Source organism: Dissoconium aciculare (genome assembly GCF_010015565.1).
Source record: "Dissoconium aciculare CBS 342.82 unplaced genomic scaffold K489scaffold_14, whole genome shotgun sequence".
Lineage (NCBI taxonomy): Eukaryota > Fungi > Ascomycota > Dothideomycetes > Mycosphaerellales > Dissoconiaceae > Dissoconium > Dissoconium aciculare.
This window is the reverse complement of record NW_022984964.1, coordinates 86,606-101,158: the sequence shown is the minus strand read 5'-3', so window position 1 is coordinate 101,158 and position 14,553 is coordinate 86,606. Positions and strand designations below refer to the sequence as shown.

At 53.9% G+C, this 14,553-nt stretch overlaps 6 protein-coding genes across 6 annotated transcripts; 3 read left to right on the top strand and 3 right to left on the bottom strand.

The window, feature by feature from the left end:
• Positions 1 to 304: 304 nt before the first annotated feature.
• Positions 305 to 3,970, bottom strand: K489DRAFT_383972 (glycosyltransferase family 39 protein). The gene is made up of 2 exons (XM_033605741.1): positions 1,293 to 3,970; positions 305 to 1,216 (listed from the first exon to the last, which is right to left on the bottom strand). Exons 1-2 carry the CDS (start codon positions 3,612 to 3,614, stop codon positions 596 to 598), a joined length of 2,943 nt encoding a protein of 980 aa, XP_033456111.1. The 5' UTR covers positions 3,615 to 3,970; the 3' UTR covers positions 305 to 595.
• A 1,128-nt stretch (positions 3,971 to 5,098) lies between these two features.
• On the top strand, positions 5,099 to 6,778 carry K489DRAFT_413005 (uncharacterized protein; the record flags this gene model as incomplete). The annotated part of the gene is made up of 2 exons (XM_033607995.1): positions 5,099 to 6,084; positions 6,142 to 6,778. The coding sequence occupies 2 exons, from the start codon at positions 5,099 to 5,101 to the stop codon at positions 6,776 to 6,778; spliced, it is 1,623 nt and encodes a 540-aa protein (XP_033456110.1).
• A 934-nt stretch (positions 6,779 to 7,712) lies between these two features.
• Positions 7,713 to 9,499, bottom strand: K489DRAFT_383969 (putative NADH oxidoreductase). Its single transcript, XM_033605740.1, has one exon. The coding sequence runs from the start codon at positions 9,124 to 9,126 to the stop codon at positions 7,828 to 7,830; it is 1,299 nt and encodes a 432-aa protein (XP_033456109.1). The 5' UTR covers positions 9,127 to 9,499; the 3' UTR covers positions 7,713 to 7,827.
• A 553-nt stretch (positions 9,500 to 10,052) lies between these two features.
• On the top strand, positions 10,053 to 11,220 carry K489DRAFT_363368 (uncharacterized protein; the record flags this gene model as incomplete). Its single annotated transcript, XM_033602680.1, has 2 exons — positions 10,053 to 10,434; positions 10,574 to 11,220. 2 exons carry the CDS (start codon positions 10,053 to 10,055, stop codon positions 11,104 to 11,106), a joined length of 915 nt encoding a protein of 304 aa, XP_033456108.1. The 3' UTR covers positions 11,107 to 11,220.
• A 140-nt stretch (positions 11,221 to 11,360) lies between these two features.
• K489DRAFT_383967 (uncharacterized protein) lies at positions 11,361 to 12,696 on the top strand. The gene is made up of 2 exons (XM_033605739.1): positions 11,361 to 11,730; positions 11,787 to 12,696. The coding sequence occupies exons 1-2, from the start codon at positions 11,407 to 11,409 to the stop codon at positions 12,252 to 12,254; spliced, it is 792 nt and encodes a 263-aa protein (XP_033456107.1). The 5' UTR covers positions 11,361 to 11,406; the 3' UTR covers positions 12,255 to 12,696.
• Positions 12,667 to 14,553, bottom strand: K489DRAFT_413002 (uncharacterized protein; the record flags this gene model as incomplete). Its single annotated transcript, XM_033607994.1, has 1 exon — positions 12,667 to 14,553. One exon carries the CDS (start codon positions 14,551 to 14,553, stop codon positions 12,667 to 12,669), a length of 1,887 nt encoding a protein of 628 aa, XP_033456106.1.

The window sequence follows — 14,553 nt, the reverse complement described above, 5'->3', positions numbered from 1 at the left end:
CCGAAATTCCTGGCAGACTGGAAATCCCATGGAAATTTTGTCGCGAAATTTAGCTCCGGCTCTCTTCCGAGGCGCGCGCGCACATGCAAGGAAAAGCAGGGGAAATCCCCGACGACTGTGCAGTATGTACCCTGCAAATTAAATAATGACCAGAAGAATTACAGGACATATGAAATGATGGTTCATCGCGGCTCCCATCATTTTTCTTCAAAAGCAGCATCTGGGAGACACCAGTGAGGGGATTGTACTGTAGGAAGGAGGCGTGCTGTGGGAATCGGGAGGTCTTCCTTCTTCTATAACGTGTTCATATTTCTTCTCCATTTGTCTCTCTATGTGTGTTTCTTAACAAAAGCCGTCCTACAGCAGCCAGCATATTTAAGATGAAAAAGAGGAAAAAGAAGAAAGTGAAAAGAAAGAAGAAAGGAAGAGACGAGGACAAAAGTAGAGAGACAAAGTTTAAGCATACAAACATACAGTCACATCAACATCAACAACAATAAGTGAGCCAGAGCGAGAGATGCCATCAACCGCCAATGAGCCTCTGCCTCTGCCCTCGCCTGACTTCCCCCTCCGATCAGAAAACAGTAACAGATTTTCATAGCTCGTCCTTGCCCGTCTCCTCCGCCTTGAGAACCTTCTCCTCCGGCTCCAATTTCTCACCACCTTTGCTCGCCGCAGGAGTCTTCTCCTCCTTGGGTACGGGGGCATCCTTGGGTGCGTCGCTCGCCGGGGCTTCGGCCGCAGCGGCAGGTGTCTCCGGCTCGGGCGCGTGGGCGATGGTGCCGGCGAAAGTGCCCTCGGCGGAGGCGTCCTGGCTCGCCTGGTCGCTGACCTCGACGTAGACGGGGCCGTTGTAGACTTCGTTGCCGGCGTCGTCGAGGATGCGCGTGTGGGTCTGGTAGCGGGTGGAGAAGGATTCGGCGTCGGCGCCGCCCTCGGAGGCGGCATCCGCGGCGGCCTTGACGGCCGGGTCGACTTTGTCGGCGACGTCCTTGAGGAATTTGTCGAGTTTGCCCTGCACGATGCTCGGGATCGACGAGCTGTCGGAGGTCAGCGGTTCGGCGGGGATGTCGTTGGAGGCGCCGGCGTCGGCGAGCGGGGTCAGGTTGACTTCTTTCTGGGGGTCCTCGGCGACGGGAGGTGCCGGGCCATGAGCGGCGGAGGCGGTGGGTTCGGCACCGGCAGCGACAGGGACATAGAGATCGTAGTCGGCACGCTGGAGAAGGAATGTTAGCATGGAAGAAGAAACGGAAATCCGAGGTTTGGAGGTATCGCGCAAAGGGAAGACTCACCGAATTGAGGAAAGTGTTGCAGTCCCAGTCCCAGGTCTCAAACAGCTTGACGCGGGAACACTCATCCTTGCTCCAGGTGCCACCATAGCTCAACGGAGCGTAGAGGGTAAAGACGACGATGCTCGCGGCGAGGAACACCACGGCAGTGGTCTGCGCAGCGATCGGCTTGTCGCGGAGAGTGAAGCCACCGACAGAGACGCGGCTGAAGGTGTAGTCGAAAATCTGGCACAGGACCATGATGGCAAAGTACAACGCAGGGAAGTAGTGGTGCAAGAAGAGTTGACGCTGCATCAGGTAGAACGGGAAGTAGTGGAAAGCCCATCCCAGGACCGTGGTGCCGAGCTCGTAGTCGAAGCGGCGGAAAGTCGCGTTTTCGTAATCGTTGCAAGCGCGTTGCCAGCGGATGACCGCGAGACCCTTGAACAGGACATAGACGACAATGGCGGCAGTGCTGGACCACCAGATGAGAGGGTTACCGATGAGGTAAATTTGACGATGGTCTTTGCCCCAGAAGTTGATTCCACGGGAGAGGATGGGCCACGAGGGTGGGCGGGAGTCCCAGGCGTGAGATTCAACGAGACCGGCGTTGGTGGTCCACATGACTTGCTGAAGTTCCCAGAATTTGCCAAAGAAACCCGGGTTGCGGTAGTTGACCTTTTCGGCGTCGGCGGGGAGACTCGGGTGGTTGTTGCTCTCGATGTACCAGATGCTGTTGGGGAGAGTACCACCTCGGGCGCAGGTGACTTCTTGTTGTTCGAAACCCCAGTCGGGAAGTTTGACCTTGTGCGAGAACAGGGTGCAACCGGTCATAATGTGGACGAGCTTGAACTTGGTCTGGATGGTCCGGACACGTTCCTTGGCTTCTTTTCCATCGGACATTCCCTTGACGATTTCGATGCGGAAGAGATCGTTGGCGTCACCTTCGAAACCCTCGTAACCATACGCGGAGACTTCATTTTGCCATTCAACTTCGCTGATCGGCGGTCGGACATCGTGCGAGTGCACTCGGCGATCGGTGGTGATGTGGTAAAGACGGATGATGCTACCATCCACAACCCATTGTGGCTCCAGAGCGTCCCATGCTGAAGGACCAGGAATGGTAGTGTTGCCCGTCGGATCCACTGCCCAGTTGATCGGCTGCGTCTGGTTTTCGATGAGGAAGACGTTGTTCTCGTCCTTGTGCGGGTAGAGGGTGATCTGCTGCTGTTTGCTGCCAGTCGGGTACATGTGCAAGTGTGAGTGCAAGTATCCGCCCTGGGTGTTGTGATGACGGAGACTGATGCGGGAACCAAAGGCCACATTGGCGGGCACATCTGCCATACCCTTGCTGTTGAGTGTGGCTTGGAATTCACTGCTCATGAAACCGTCACCATCGCCAGGGTTCACCAAGCAGACGAAGTGAATCGCGAACATGGCCATGTAGAAAGTGATCGGGATGACGATCAAGCAGAAGATGCGGGCGAACAAGTGCTTGAACCAGATACGCACCGTGACGTTCTTGGCATCACCGATGAGAACCCACAACTGGAGAGCAGTCAAGGAGCCGATCCAGGCAATGGTGAACAACCCGACCCATTTGACACTCGCGGTAGCACCCAGAGACAATCCGGTGAAGGCCAGCCAGAACCACCAGCTCGCAGTGAAAGCCTTGGACGGGCCCTGTTCGTGTTGATTGGTGAAGGAGATCCAGGAGAGCGCGGTGAGAGCGGTGAAGATGACCAAGGGCGCATCCAAGAGGATGAGACGCGATTGTGTGACGAAACCGTTCTCAAACGTGAGCAGTCCGGCGCCCAGCGCGGCAGTGGTGTTCTTGCAACCCGAAGCCTTGAGGGTCAGGAACATGGTCGGGATCGCGAGCACACCACAGACGGCCGCCAGCAGACGCATGGAGACGTACGGGACGTTAGGCTCGAGGTAGTCCATGCCGATATCCTTGAAATCGAAAACACCGTCATATCCGCCGAGGTATCCCGCCAACGTGATGAGAAGTTTTGCGAGAGGCGGGTGTACGTCCATGAAGAACTTGCCCTTGATGTACTTGCTGGCAAACCCGCCAAAGTGAACCTCATCGAAGACGACACTGGTGGGTTGGTAGATGCGGAACAGGCGGACTACGGTTGCGATGGCGGTGATGACACCGAGCAATGTCCAATCGGTGGATTTGAGGTTGAAGATGTTGTAGTCGCCGATTCCAGGTGAGGTGTATGGTCCAGCTGGATGCGGCGGTTTGTTGTGACTCGATTGTACCATCTCTTTCGTGGTGATTTTGCCATTGACCTGCACCGGGTCGGCGCTAGACTTGGAAGTCTTCTTTGGCGCCATGATGAATGCCAATGGGTTGTCCTCTCGCGAGAGTCTGGCGAACGTTCAGAGTCGTTCAATGTTGTCGTCGTGCTGATGACTCTTTCGAGGTCAGCCTTTGGATGAAGGAAGATGATGCGCGCAACCAAATGTCAGCGGCGCAAGCTCGGTGATGGTGATGATGCGCGACCTTTCCTTTGGTAGGTCAAGAAGTTGTTGAGCTCCACCACCGCGCTGCAGTGGAGGAGAGAGGAGATGAATGGCGAAGGGAGATGGGAAAAGGCCAAGAAGAAAGAAAAGAAAGGACTGAGGGGATTAGAAGAAGAGATGGAGGTGGAAAGTGTTGTAAGTGGTGATGCAGTCAAGGCACAGTCGATGTCCAATCCGTGATCACCGTCAGTAATAATACTTCGAGATACAGTTCCGCTACCCATTCATCACCCACCACATGCATGCACCAATACAACACAGGACAATAATGTTATTAACTCAATGAGGACAGCCGAGCGACTTCTTCTTTCCAATCTATATTACTATACACATTACGGCCCCAGTAAAAATCTCACGATACTGTGCCCCTGCTGGACAATACACTCCTCCAGTGCAGTGCTCAGCAGTACGATCCAAAAAACATTCAGGGTCAAGTACATATGGCGACCACTCAAAATTTATTATTAGGCGTGAAGCTGCGATGCGATGGAAGCTCGTGGGGAAGGAAGAGCAGCAGCCTTTCCAGATGGGTGCCCCGATCTAGTCTCATCCATATTATTCTCAATCATGTCGGGAATGGTGGAGGGATGAAATAATGGATGAGACATCCCCAGGCACAGCCGCCCAGGAGCTCTCGTTTGACCTTGACGCGTCCCTGAGCCGGGCAGTGTTGAGGCGCGTGCACCAATGATCTGAGAGAGAATATCGGATACGAGGGACAATTTCAATGGCACATCACGCACATGTGAATGTATCGCCAAAAGAATACGTGGCGGCTCGGACTCCTTTCCAGTACAGTGTGTGTCAGTCAGCCCTGGAGTCTTCTCAACTGCGCTGGATTACGCTACGCCTTCCCCCGCCTCCTGAGCGTCTTGACCCTAAGCTTTGCGACGGCACGCTGAGTAAGCGCTCATGCTCGCGGAGGTCGCGGAGGAGACTCGGGGTCTATCGGCGTTCGGATGATCAAGATAAAACTATCCGGCCTCGGATCTACCCGCTAGATTGCATGGATATATACATGCAAAAGCTTCAAGTCGCAAATGACGATCCTCATGCACGCGACTTGCATTTTCCATCGCTTCTGTTGACGCTATCACACACACAAGTCTCAATCTCCATATCGCTCTGCTTTGTTTAGCCAACTGCGCATGGGATAATTCTCGATCCAGGATTGATTGAACCTCCTGAAAGGCGACGAGGAGCCGCCGAGCGCGCCATCTCTCTCGACTAAGGCGCCGCGACTGGACCATCCATCCTATCCACATCAGACGCACTTCTGTGCTTCTCCATACATCATGGCGGAAGACGAAAGGGAATCCTACATTGCCGCGATCACCGAGCTGATCAAGACGCGACCATCTAGCGTTCCCATCCTTCCACCTAAAGATGTCTTGTACCGAGTGGAGAGGACGGCCGAGACGGTCAACCGACGTGGCAAGGACAGTGCCATGTTACAGAAACTTCGCGACAACAACATGACCAACTTTGTCGACGAGTCATCATCATATCATCCCTACTGGCAGTGGCGTCTTGACGAGATCGCTGCAGGAAGAGGTGTCAACCTTGGACGAGGTGCTGGAGGAGGAGCTGAGAATCACACCACCAGTGTCTCCTTCAAAGGCAAACAAGTCAAAGTTCCCGAGAAACCTGCAGACTTCTCATTCAGCGCCAGAATACCTCCAATGAGTGCGCAGGATTTCGATGTGATCAAACTCACCGCCAAATATGCCGCTGCGAATGGCCAGGCCTGGGTCACTCAACTGAGTCAGAGAATGACTGGCAAACCTGACTTTGAGTTCCTGGGTCGACAGCATACTCTTTACATCTTTTTCGAACATCTCCGGGATCAATACCAGAACTTGTTCGAGGCCGAATCCGCCAACGATGGCGAAGTACTCAAGAGGAGGATTGCCGAGCTCGAGGCGAACATCGAAGATCCACACCAGGTCATCGCTCGTGCGAGGAAACGTGCCGAATACAATCAATTCCAAGAGTCGCAAAAAGTGGCCAAAGAGGAGAAGATTGCCAAAGACCGCATCGCATACCAGCAGATTGACTGGCACAATTTTACCGTCATCCAGCCGGCCATTGTATTTGACGAAGAAGATGACACTCGAGATCTTCCTCCTCCCATGTCGCTACTAGATTTACAAAGTCAGAGTCTAGAGCAACGCGCGGCGATGCGCATCGGAGTGGATCGTCGCCTGGAGGAGGCGATTCCTTTCATGGACGAAGGCCAACCTTTACCTGCTGCACAAGTTCCGCAATATCCTCCGCAGGGGTGAGTTGGAGACTTTCCAAGTCCTGTATTGAAATGTGACTAACTGATGACTTCTAGATACCCGCCAATTGGCGCCTACCCTCCCCAACAAGAAGACTTCACTCAACCTCCCTCCGTCCAGGCCGAACGTGACCGCGCCCGCGCACAACAAGAGGCCGCTCGTGCCACCGCCGCCGCCCAGCCTCAACGTATCGTCACCAATTACGTCCCAGCTGCACAGCGCCGCAAACAACAAGCCACACTCGCCACCACCTCAATCTGTCCCAACTGCCACCAAGCTATCCCCAACAGCGAAATGGAAAATCACATGCGCATCGAAATGCTCGACCCTCAATGGCGCGAGCAATCCCGCATCGCCCAACAGCGCTCTCAAACCACCAATCTCTCCACCCTCGATGTCGCGAATAACCTCAAGCGCCTCGCCTCTCAACGCGCCGATGTCTTCGATCAGGTCACGGGCTTGGCCGTCAGTGAAGAAGAACTTGCGAGACGGAAACGCGCAGAGATTGGCGCGTATGATGGCAATTCACCCGCCGTGCCTGGCGTTGGTGGTTACCCTCCCTCGTCGAACGGATATACTGGTGCGCAACTTCCGCCTGGGATGGCGCCGCCGCCAGGCATGGGGCCGGGGATGGAAAGGCCCGATGTGCAGGAGCAGATCAGGAGGTTGCATGAGAAGCACGGCAATCGTTGAAGTCGTACAGCTTGTTTCTTTGCTGAAAAGCCCTGAAACTATTTCGACACGTACCTTCGGACTCCAGGATCTATGGTCTGTCGAGACATAGCTTCGCATCCAAGCAGAAAAACCCTCTGCCCTTGCACTTCCCCTGGGTATAGTGATCAAGGCATCCACCAGCGCCATAGGCGCCGGAAAGTCGTCTACTGGCGGCTAAGGATAGTCGCTTCGATCGTTTTGCTCAAGCGACTCATCCACAATTTGCTGCCAGGAACAAACACCAATCTCGCACAGGGACCCAAGAACGACGGAGGACATCGCAAAGGCGGAAAGCATATCGTTCTGATCCGACAGGTAGACAGGTTGTACCTTTCACCTCCGGCGTCCAAGGTGAGAGTTGGTCACAGATCTGTTCACAGCATCCCCACCACCTCCATGGACCTGAGTGCAATTGACGTAGGATGGTTTGCTTCGTCGTGTGCGCCACACTGATCTTCAGTAATGTATAACTTCCGCTGACCCAGAATTGAAGGCATCTGGCAACCAGAACCTGAGAAGAATTCTCCATATACAGAAGCTTTTCGATCAAAGTCATGCTGATCAGCGTTAGACTCTATGAGGAAATTCGTCAATCTCTGTGACATGTGACATATTAATGATCACCAGGAATGACCAGCATTCATTCCCTCCCTTCATAAGTCCATCTTCTCTTCCCTTTGATATATTCTTCAAACCCGCATCCTCCTCAGTATACGTCGTCTTCCCCCTTCAGTGGGAGACTCGTTTGTCAATGGAGGTATAAAAATATTCGGTTCGTCCGCAACCTTTTCGAGAACGTTTTTGACCAAATGCATCGGGCGACTCCTTCCAACCATTTTACTTTTTGAGGAGGCGCTGGCTTGCGGACGAGGACATATCTTTGTTCTCTTATGTGGCTCATTCAAGTGATGGGTCGGTGTGATGAGTATTAATGAATTGGTATGGTATCTCTCGTCTAGTCACAAATGAAAACTTCAATCTATCTACACATGAGGAAACTTGCCATTGCCTGCATCTCGGCGTCCCGTCTATTGTGTCTTGCTCGAGACCTCCAGCGCCTTGACCCATTTCAAATACTTGGGCATATTGCGCATCTCGCCCAGCTGCAACGCGACCAACGAGAACGTCGGCCAGACTCCCGGCCAGGGCTTCGATCCTCGTCCGAGTTGATGCAGCGCCCACTGCACGCCGGCGATGCGAGCCAACGGCACCGTAATCTTCGGCATGAACCACGTGTTGCACGTCAAGTGCGGCTGCGGATCTTTGCCCTCGGCCCACTGATTCGGCAGGTCGGGGACCAACCCGATCGCCGTGCCGACGCCCGCCAACCGCAGTTTCTCCGTGCTCTCGATCACCGTGTTCAGCGTGCTCAACCGACTGATCCCGCCCGTCACCAACAGCGGCATCTCCGCCAAGCCGTCCAGGGACTCCGCCGTGGTGAGGAAGTACGCCTCCCGGGCTTTCGTGCTGGCGGCCTTCTTGTGCTCCTGATCGGGCACCTCCGCGCCCATCATCGCAGGGATCTCATATGAGCCCCCGGACAGCTCCAAGAAATCCAGCCCCAGCCCATTGAGTTTTTCCACCACATACCTCAAATCCTCCGGGTTAAACCCACCCTTCTGGAAATCCGACGAGTTGATCTTGACCGCGACCCCGAATTTCGCCGAGACCTTCGCCCGGATCGCCTTGACCGTCTCGACGAGGAACCTCGAGCGGTTCTCGATGCTCCCGCCCCACCGGTCCGTGCGCACATTCGTCCGCGGCGACAGGAACTGACTGCTCAGATAGCCGTGCGCAGAATGCACCTGCACGCCGCTGGCGCCGAAGTCCTCGCATTTCTTCGCCGCCCACGCGAAGCGCTCGATGATCTCGAGGATCTGCTCCTCGGTGAGCGCGACCGGCGTCTCGAACATCCCGCTCGCAAGCTTGCCGACGTCGACCCGGATCGCGCTCGGCGCGTAGGCGGGGAACCCGGCACCCTTGCGGATCTGCCTCCCGGGATGGTTCAGCTGGAACCAGAACTGGCCGCCCTCGGCCTGCGTGCGGGCGATCCAGTCCCGCCACCGCTCCTCGTCGACCGGCGCGTCCGCCGACAGCAGGATGTCCCCCGCCGAGGCCATGCTGCGCGGGTCCAGCATGATGTGCCCGCTCAGGATGATCCCCGAGCCGCCGCGTCCCCAGGTCTCGTAGAGCCGGACCAGGTTGGCCGAGGGCCCGTTGTGGGAGGGCACGTCCGCGAGGTTCTCCTCCATCGCGGCTTTGACGATGCGGTTCTTGATGGTGCTGCCGTTGGGCAGCGTGGCCGGGGTGAATGCTTTGGACGGCATTTTGGGGTTGTGTTTTTCTCTTGTTGTTGCTGGGACGGAGGTAGCCGGGATATTTTCTTGTGGTGTTGTTGTTGTGTTTCGTTTGAACTTGCGCCGCTCGTGTTGATGCGCCTTGCGACTTGTAACACCCTTTGACCAAAGAACGTTTCTTCGACCTTCCACAGAGCTCGAACTCGACGAATGCGCTCTTCTGTGCCTGTTGATCCCCAATCAATAACCGATGCAGATGATGAGTGTGTATTACCAATCCAATCCCTCAGCGCAAAAGGAACAACAAAACGGAGATAAGAGGCAGGAAGCCTTCTCGGACACCGCCTGTCGGCCCATCCCCTATTCGGGAAATCATTGCGAACAATCCCGACGTGCTTCGTCCATGTTCTAGCCGGAGTAGCGCCCGTTGATACGATCGCGAGCCGTCCAACGGCGCGCTTTTTGGTGTGGTTCTGGTGGGGATTGGCGTCGGATGCGGCGAGTCGTTAGGGTTGGGGTAAGATTTATTTGCTGAATGCGTCTTGTCTTTGTTGAGAGCTTCCACGTTGACTTCGAGATCATGCTGATATCGTGATATTCTTGATGTTTGATCAATGAGAAGCATGAGTTGATGTTGATTTGTCAATACGGCGCCCCTTTTCTGCGGCATGATGCGTTATACGCTGATCCCTGCGACATCTGCTCTTCTAGTAATGGCACGGCAAGTGGATCAATGAGGTACGACAAAGTGTAGTGTCATCACGTTTGCACCTTACCTTTACCACCTGTTTTGTTGTGTAGATTTGGAAACAAGTACAAATCCCATACCAGGCGCGAGACTCATCAATGAAGTCTATTATCGATGATATCGTGGACACATGTTTCAAGGTGTGGTCCTTACTCGACGCGCAGAAGACCATCGGTGCTGGTAATCAAAGAACTTGACTACCCCCAAAATGACCGAACAAGCTGCTGCGGTACTCGCGATAGCCAATAGCCTGTTTGGCCCGCAATCGGAATTTAGCTACACTACCGACGTCAATCCTTATGAGGGAGGAGAATATCGTATCTACGCGCTTTTAGTCGAGCAGGGCGACCGAAGAGTTTGTTTTCGGATCCCGAAAAGCCCTTACAACGCGAACACCAGATTTCTTGTCGAGCAGGAAATTGAGTTCCGGCGGCTCATCGATGCTGGTCCAATTAAATGCTTCACCCGGATGATAGCCTCGGACCCGACGGCCGACAACCCACTCGAGACATGCTACTTGATCCTCGAGTGGGCACATGGGAACAAAATGCTGTGGTTCGATTATATTCCGGCCAGCGAGAGGCATCGGCGTAAAGTCTTATATGCTATTGCCAACGTGAGCCTAGACCTACTGGGGATCCAGAAGACATCTGGTGTGTGCGCACATTAACGGTGCCCCGGACTCAACGTGTCTTCGTCCTGACATACAGTATCGACTAGGGCCAGCAGCACTCGAGTGGATCACCGCCAGAATCGATCGCAAGATCGCCCGAGCTCAAGCAGGCACATACAATGGTACGTTGACCTCATGTCAAGAACAAAAAGAGCTCATTGCGAAATATTGGATTCCTGAGCTCGACGCATCACCTCATGTGTTTGTTCATGGTGACATTTCTGGCAACAATATCATTGTAAACCTCGACTATGACGTTCAGAGCGTAGTCGATCTTGGCTGGGCCGAATACAGGCCGCTACAGTTCGCAGCAGAGTATCCCAAGTTTCTTACGCATGAACCTACCGAAGATGCAGAGGGAGCGGTGACGTGGAGATCAGCGGACAGCGCGCAGATGAGGGAAGATCGAGCGTTCTATCTGAGCTGTATCGAGGCGAGGGCGGAGATCCAAGGTGGGATCGTGCAAGGCTACTACAGGATCTTGGCACGGCCAGATGAGGTTGCGAGGTATTGGTGGTATGTTTCTGCAGGTTGGCTTCACGCTCATAGAGCCATGTCGGCTTGTGGATGGGAACCTCCAGTGAAATGATGGTGAGGATCTCATGAAGGAGACGTGTCGAATAGTACACATTGTACTGTATCAGCTCAAGAGATTGAACGAAGTGAGGCTGTCGCTACTCAGGCGGAAGACAGTATCATCTCCAATGATAATTCTTTTAATGATAATTCGTGCGGTGTAAGCACACAAGCACGACACCTTTCACAGACCCGACACCTCGTCGACGACACCATATTGTTACAGAGACCAACAGTCCACGGCTTCAACAACAACGTAAGTTGATGTGACAAAGTATTCCATGATGTGAACCTCGCTTTCCAAAATACGAAAATGCCATCAACACGCAACCAACTCCAACAACCTCGAAGATCTAACGGTGTTCCGCGCCCGATCGGCTCCATTCTGCGTGGCAACAAGAATCATGAATACCATCGCGAACATTCTCGCACAGTGAGAAGTAGGCCATTAAGCACGGAAATCGCCCTACAAAACGCAGGCTACCGCGACTCGTCACAGAAAATATTCAGGTCGTTCCAACAAGAAGCCGTGAATGATAAAGACACGAAGAGAAACTCGTGGTGCATCTGTGATGCCTCCCTCGAATCCCTCTCGGACGCAGATGTCGAGACTCTGACGCGCTGTTCTAATCGCGAGGCAAGTCATATCGAGCCCTCGCACCTCCACTCGCAAAAGATTCTAACCTCACCCAGTGTTCCTCTCCCGGCGATGGCGTCTTTCATCTCATCTGCGTCAATCTTCCCGACCACCCGCCACGCGGCATCCCCTGGTTCTGTCCTACATGCCATGAAGAATTTATCACACCAAACTCTTCATTGTTGCGGATGGAAAGATCCGATGATGTGGCGTTTCCAGTCTCGGTCTCGTCGCATCACACGCGGCGGATCGAGGCGGGGAGGAGAGAGGGATTGAGATATCATGGGAGGGCGTTGGAAAGGTGGATTGCTGAGATGGCTGAGAAGGATACAGCTTCTGGGGAAGGGAGTCGCGAAGGTCACCATGACAAGAAGAGGTTGGGAGATGAGCAGGTGGTGGAGGGTGAGATGGAAGTCAAGATGTATGGAGAAGAGGTTATTTACGACTCCATGTTTGAGACGGACAAAGGCGTCGGTGGAGGGACTCAGCGACGAAATTCAGACCAGGTTGATCAGAGGCGATGACTGTGTCACATGACAATGACAAGTTTCCCAGACGGCGACGACGACACCTAGTGAATGAGAATAGTAAGGGCTGGCAATTTGATTGAAAAGGTCTATGTGACCTACATCGACATGAAACAATCTGGGTATCGCGCCTCAAAGATCGGCCGTTAGAGTGTGCTGTGGAGAGTAATAAAGACAATCGCGACGAGCGCCCAACCTCTATCCCAACGACACAGTGAAGGAAAATAAGCAATCTGAAGTGCCAGTGAAGGCACGAAAAAAATGTACAGCAAAATCCCCAAAGTAGAAAGACAAACAAATCAATCCGACTCTCCTTCCTCTTTTGGCCACGAGGCACAGAAGCTCAGACGCACTGCTGCCCAGTGACGAAGCGCTGCTACAGCCGGCGATGAAGTCAGGCCAGCAACAGCTACATTCGATCCTTTCCCTTCGAAAGGCTGAAGCCCGAGATCCACTGCTGCACCGAAGATGGTTGGGCCGCACGGCTGGAGGAGAAGTCCCCAATCTGCTGGCCATGCATCGGCAGCGAAGAGGGAGGATGACGATATTCGTCGTCCAGCGGCGCGACGAGGGAGGAAAAGGGCGGGAGGCTGACGAATGGGAAGGGAGGTGGAATGGTAGACATGTACGGGACAGTATTGCCGCAGTAATGGTGGCTACCGTCGCCGCCACCGCTGCTGCTGCGGTCGCTATTGTTGTTGTAGTAGGACCTCTTCGGCAGGGGAAGGGTCTTGTTTAGATAAGGAGGGTAGTATGGTGCCGCCATGCTTGCATCGTCAGGATAAGAAGACATCATTCGCCACTCTGGCACGAGGGATGAGACCATATCGTCATGATGGTAATGATGATGTGGTGGCGGATGAGAAGAAAGAATAGCCGACCGGGGCTGGTCAGCACGCTGACCCGTTTGCTCCAAGCTGGACATGGAGATATCGCCGTCGGCATCGCGAACACGGTTGGCAGGTGCGATGAGCTGCTCTTCTATGTGTTCACTGTGCGTCGGGAGGACTGGTGCAGAAGGACCAGTCGTCAACCGGGTCGATAAGTCCATTTGGGACATCGCGTTGAGGAGGGCAGAAGTCGAGACTGTTTTCGAGGTCTTCTTTGAAGTCTTCTTTGAATTATTCTTTGATCGAGTTTTGGTGACCTTGTTTTGATCAGTCTCCGCAGTCTTGGTGGACTTGTCCCTCTTCGGCCGGCGAGAGGCGTCCGTCTTTCTAACTGACGTTTTTGTTTTACCGGAAGCGTTATAATGCTCAGGGAATTTGTTGCGCATTCGATCGCGGATGTCCGTGGCAGTTCTGTTGACGAGATTGTAGGACTTGTCGGCTTTGATGGCCGCCCATGACCCATTATGCTTGTAATAACCATGGAAGATGTCGTCATCTTCTTGTTTGGAGTATGCATGACGCGACCGACGTTTACTCCTGCGAAACGGTCCGATGCCAAGCGCAGCGAGTACCTCATCGGTCATGATGTGCGACTTCCGCTGTTTCCTTTCCGGCTGAAGTGCATCATCGGAATCTTCCTTGTTGGTGGCGTCACTTTTGCCTTTGCGTGATGAATACCATTGCGGACACGAGACTCTAAAGCGATCCTTCAGGTCTAGAGCGGTCCTACAATCGAACTCAAATTCAGGATCTTTTGCAATCTGGGTCCATTTACCGACCGCATACTTTTCTGCCCCGCGCATGAGGTGGATGATCTCCTCATAGGACCAAGGATTTCGAAGGGCTGCGATCCGGGCTTTGGCACGTTGCAATTCGACCCGGTCTCTGGCTACCTGTCCTTCACTTCGTGCTTCGGCATCTGAGGCTTCGGCTTGGGGAACATCGTCGGCACTGCTGGTGTACCCACTGTCTTTGCTTCCATCTTGGACAGCTGTTGAGAGGGCGAGCAGATCCTTCTCGGTCAAGGGTGAGGAAGGCTCTTCAATGGTTGCTTCCATGTCGTAGCCAACGACTTGGTTGTCTTGAGTGGGCCGAGGAGAGTTTCTGCCAGTACCAGATTTGCATGGCGAACACGATCGATCCGAGGCCATCACTGATGACGGGGCGAGTTCTTGACAAGCAGGGCATTGTTCGGACCATTTCGGCGATGGCATCGCCGGAGTTCCGACCAAGATCGATGAAGAGGGTCCGGCCTCATCTTGTGAGTTACTGTGAGAACATTGGCAACGCTTAGTGTTACCCTCAGTACTGGCGACGGCTTCACTGATGTTCTCGTCGTCTGCGCGGATGCGGAGACATAATGTTGCAGCTGGCGTTGATGTTGTTGATGTTGGTGCAGACCACAT

Coding starts and splice junctions, on each gene's coding strand:
- K489DRAFT_383972 (XM_033605741.1), bottom strand. CDS start 3,614: ATGGCGCCAAAGAAGACTTCCAAGTCTAGCGCCGACCCGGTGCAGGTC. Junction 1,217..1,292: donor GCAACACTTTCCTCAATTCG/GTGAGTCTTCCC, acceptor TTCCTTCTCCAG/CGTGCCGACTACGATCTCTA.
- K489DRAFT_383969 (XM_033605740.1), bottom strand. CDS start 9,126: ATGCCGTCCAAAGCATTCACCCCGGCCACGCTGCCCAACGGCAGCACC.
- K489DRAFT_383967 (XM_033605739.1), top strand. CDS start 11,407: ATGCCATCAACACGCAACCAACTCCAACAACCTCGAAGATCTAACGGT. Junction 11,731..11,786: donor CGCGCTGTTCTAATCGCGAG/GCAAGTCATATC, acceptor AACCTCACCCAG/TGTTCCTCTCCCGGCGATGG.